This window comes from Gadus morhua, chromosome 3 (genome assembly GCF_902167405.1).
Source record: "Gadus morhua chromosome 3, gadMor3.0, whole genome shotgun sequence".
NCBI lineage: Eukaryota > Metazoa > Chordata > Actinopteri > Gadiformes > Gadidae > Gadus > Gadus morhua.
The window spans coordinates 6,940,353-6,945,352 of record NC_044050.1 but is presented as its reverse complement, the minus strand read 5'-3'; the positions used below and the strand labels follow the sequence as shown (position 1 = coordinate 6,945,352).

General features: G+C 46.0%; 1 protein-coding gene across 3 annotated transcripts in view; it reads right to left on the bottom strand.

Moving 5' to 3' along the window:
• Positions 1-5,000, bottom strand: part of septin9b (septin 9b) — a 69,364-nt gene that overhangs the window by 40,713 nt on the left and 23,651 nt on the right. For all 3 annotated transcript variants that reach the window (XM_030350905.1, XM_030350904.1, XM_030350903.1), the window contains exon 2: positions 172-897. In XM_030350905.1, coding sequence (XP_030206765.1) covers positions 172-897 — 726 coding nt within the window. The remainder of the gene's footprint in view (positions 1-171; positions 898-5,000) is intronic.

Below are 5,000 nucleotides of genomic sequence, written 5' to 3'. Positions count from 1 at the left end.
TTGCTCAACCTGGAGCTTGACCCGGAGCAGTTCCAATCCCTGCATGAAGAGGGGAATGGAACCCTGAACCTCCCGACTGGCAATGCTTCCCTTCTAGCCATTAAGTGAGAGCGCACAAGCCCACAAACAAAAGCAAGACGGGGACAGACGTGAGAGTGTTCGATAACTTACTGTCGGAGGGGACGGGCGACTTGCGGCCCGCCTGGCTGGGGGAGGAGCAGCGGAAGGTGGTGACGATGGTGTTGTGGTGGGGGTTAGGGTGTGGGGGGTGTGGGGGGTGCGGCTGGTGGTGGCCGTTGTTCTCAGCCGGCGGGGCCCGGGTAACAGTGATCTCGGGCTTGCGCGTGTCACTGCCGGGGCCCCGGGCGTGGTGGTTCTGCTCGGGGGTCCGAGCGGAGGAGGGGCCGTTGTTGCTGCCGTTGTTGTTGTGGTTGCCGCCGGTGTCGTTGCGGCGCGTTGCCAAGGGGTCTCCGGGCGACGCCTTGGCGAAGGTTACCTCCCGCTTGTGGCCCCCGGAGAGGTCGGAGGACTTAGAGTGTCCCAGGACCTCGGGCCGCTTCAGGGTGCTGTTCCCCAGGTAGCGCACCGAGCCCGGGCTGGTGACGTTGTCCAGCTGCTTGTTGCTGCAGGAGGAGGAGGAGGTGATGTCGATGGACAGCTCGGAGCGCCGGGACACCGGCTCGGGGGTCTTGGAGCCCCCGCCGCCCATGATGGAGCGGGGCTGGGTGAGACTGTGGTTGTTGTTGTTTGAGGCGCTGGAGCTGGCAGTGCCCAGCTCGCGGTAGTAGATGCTGGTCGGGGACATGGCGTTGCGGTGGGGGGAGTTGGTGGTCCGGCGGGACCCGGGGGAGTGGGAGGAGGTGTCCACATCCTCCACTTCGAAGGACCTCTTCAGAGCTGTAGCGGAGGAGAGAGAGGGTGAGAACCAAACGGACTCAATCAAGGGTCAGTGGTCCTTCGTGAACCACGGTCATCAAACACATTCCGCCGAGAGGAACTTTAATGCCAAACCACAACATCCTATAACAATGTAATTTTGTTGAACCACATGGTATACAAACAATTAAAGGATTAAATACTGTTTATGGTGAGAAAGAACCCATTTATAAAATATTCATGTAAAGTTTGACTAATTAGGCAGTAAACAAATGTGACTCTCTTCCCAAAACCAAACTTCAATTGCAATGTAGCCAATAAATAAATTGCCTGGGGTTTGAGGTTTGGGAAATTGCTGGAAAATACGTGAAAAGCCCCACCTAGATAGACTCTCAATTTAAAGTTTCTCATGCTGTTTTGTTTTAATTTATAACACATGCAGTTCATACACAAAAAACGGTACATCTGTAGTTCCTTTACTTAACTACATATGGGTGAAGTACACAGCTGCAATAATTTTACGAATAAGTTTTGTGCCGTAAAACAAACAATTTCATCCCAACATCAATTTAAATGCCAATGGCAGGTAGTAAGATAATACATTAATTGCAAAACCAATCCAAATGTGATTTATAGAGACATCCACAATAAAGCATGGAAAGTCATTGCATGAGAAAAATGCTGATCAAGACAAAGTCACAGAGGGATGAGCTTGTACTAACGGCAGGAATCGGGATGCACAGACGGAAAGTCGTCTTGGAATTGGCTTCCATATTGGGAAGGTCATGCCAAGGCATTGGCCCTGAGAGAGAAATAATTAAAATGACACACTGCAGTGGTTTAGACCAACCAACTCGCACACAAGCCCAAAGGCCTCTTTCACTGTGAAATTGGATGGCCTATATTTAGTCAGTAAACCAGTGAATCTCAATATAATCTCATTCTGTATGTGTGTTGATATCATCAGAGTGCATGCTAATATAGCCAAAGGTATGGACATGTGGCTCAACTGGCCTGCATCATGTAATTCGACAGCTAGCGGGAACAGAGAATTAAAGACAAAATAAAACATCAAAGCATCACCACAACAAGGCATCGGCCTCTATTACTAATCTAATTTACCCGTATAAACGGTTTTACCAAAATAGTACCAAGCATAACCCTCCTCACGAAAGCTCCTGTTAAACACTAATTTAAAGTTACCTAGCGTAAACGGCTTAGGTTGCTGTCATATCAGCCACACCATCAGCCATCTCCCCCTCCGCTCCATGCGTCGCTCCTCATGTACCGCCCAGAGTGTGGTGATACGTGAGGAATAAACCGCGACAGGGTGTCCCCCCGTTATTGGAAAATAATGTAGTGCGGCCTCGATGAAGCCGAGGCTGCTTACGCCGCCCAAGAACATTCTTTCCCAATAACGGGGCACCCTGCCGTGGTTTGTACAGCTTGTACCACAGCTACCAACGGGATTAAATATTAGGGACTTTCATCAAATCATATTGATTTAGTCAGCTGACTTTCAAATGTTCTTCCGTGGCACTTTGAGCATATTGTTTTTGCATTGTCATGGAAACATCCTCTTGATGACTTGTATTGACAGTTTTTAATCAAATGGCAGCCATGGCACATGGAGGAGCTCGGCTTCAGGGCATTCTTCTAGAAAGCCCTCTCTGCCAGATGTAGGGTTAGGAGGTGATGCCGGAGGAATGGGTCAAACACAGGACAGCCACCAGATGACCAGGGTTCATGTACGGTATAATTATTAGGTTAGTTTACTTAGCTTACTTATTATTTAGTTTTGGCCATAGACTACTGCGGGCAGCCATTCTATTCCAACCCTCAATGTGCCAAACATGGACTGTTTCCGCTGCAGGTCGCAAAAGTGCTCAAGCAATGGTGGTGCCCATCATGTCAGATGCAGTGCTTCATAATGGATGTGTGTAAACCAACGTGTGTGATCACGGATGGTACGTCCATATTTTCTTTTCTTAATGTTGGATTAATGTTTGAGATTAAGTTTATTCAAGAAAGTCGATGTAAAATAAGTTCATTATATGTGTGATGCAGATACTGTATGTTAGCTTGGCTGTTCCAATATATAACTTTTTTGATTGCTGGCTTTATTGAAAAGGCGTGGGCTAAGAGGAATATGTCTCTTTATATTTAGTGTGTTTATTCAGTGCTGGATGAAATGTATTGTGTAGTGTTTTTTGATTGTGTATGTAATACACGCTTTCTGTAGTTATATCAGTGTCCTGTAATGACACGGAAATAAAAAACATCATTCATTCATTCATTCATTCATTCACAGTGCTTTGACTCAGACCTGTTTAAAGGAAGAGGTATCTTGTTATTGAAAACGACACCATAGTAACATTATTGAGCAATAAGGATCAAGTATTGATCAAGTAGTTTAAGTTTGTAAGTGGACCGTTCAAAGGCTTCAACTACTGTTTGGTGGCAACTTTTTGTTTTCTTGAATGCAGACCGAGATTAAAAAGCTATCATTGGTTGGCCTTATGTGCTGTGCCTGAATGTTGTCTGAAAGGTGTTAAAATAACAAGCACACAATTGTGTCCAGTGGAAGAAAACATTAAACAGAGATTGGAAAGGAATTTCGTCTTTCTGTTCTCACGCCTCCCATTGCTTCTAGTCTGCAATCTCTTCAATAAGCAGTTTGCTATTCTTCCATTTACCAGGGAGTTCACGTAAGAATATATATATTCTTGAAGGTGGATGCTTTCCACTAAAGAAACTTTTTGTTCCGTCTTGCTGACAGATGTATTGCTTTGTTGTTGCATACAGTTATAATACAGTAATGATTTGGAAGCTGTGCAGGCCAATAACCGTCCAAACCACAGCGAGCCAGAGGCCAGCCTCCCGGTCCCACTCTTAACCATGCCTCCATTCCTTCATGTGCTGCACGACATCACAATGTGCAGTCCAAGGCCGTGGCGGCTCCCTATCTCACGCCAGCTATTGAAACGGCTACACCAGAATCTGCAGTCTGCAGACGTCATGATGTTTGAGCGAGGCAGCGGAGTCTGTCTGCGTGAGTGCTCTGTATGGTGAGATACTCGCTTCCAAACCCCTGGGTGGGAGGGCTACAGGAGACTGTTCAACCCTGTTCAACCCTAATATGTCATGGCACATGTTGCTGTCTTCTCTAATGTCTTGGGACGACTGCGGATGTGAGAATGTGAACTTTGCACGGGTGAGGGAGCGGAGGCTGCAGTCAGAGCGAGGACATGCTCAGGAGCACGATCCAATTGGCCGTTTGGGGTGGATGTGTGTGTTCTTTTGTTTTTACCGGGGGGCGAGGAGGTTATATCGAGGCATGATAATTTTTTGGTTTGTTTACTCTCACGCTGATGTCAGCTTCCATGATGCAAACCACAGCGCCACGAGCACAGACAAAAAAACTGATACTGAAAAGGGAATAGAGAAAACAGGCCACTAAGGTTTCTTATTAGATTCTTCGTACATAACTAAATACACAATACCCCACCACACACATTGTCTAGCGATAGTCCCCAGACCCCTACCTAGTCTTCTTACCAGTCCGTCTGTCTAGCGTCTCTTTCTTTACTAGGGCTGTAAAGTTCAGGTTGGTTGGTCGATCGGTTGTTAGATTTGAACTTGTTCAACCATTCTCATTGGTCAGACAAACACTGGTGTTCCTTTCATGAAGAAAAAAGCCCTTCTTAATCTGTTATTTCCGGGGGGGCAGATGGAAAATGGCAGATTGATTTATTTGATTGATAGGCCACAGTGATAGAAATAACATTAATTATTGATAGTAAAAAGAAATATATGATAATAATACAATGCTCAATAGTTTATGCTTAATAATCGTAAGCTTTAAAAGACCATAAGACTATTCTAAAACAGGCAGTCGAAACACCCCAGTCTTCACAACTTTGAACTCGCACAACCTAAGGAAGATGTCACCGGAGTTGTCGCTTCTGTGCCAGCATCTTATTAAAAAGGATGACCAAACGTCTAAGGCAGGGATGGGCAACTTTCATGATAAAGAGGGCCACATTTTTCATCATAACCATCGGAGGGCCACATGACTGCCCACTTCAACTAAACGTGAGCTGAGAGAAGCTACACAATTTTGA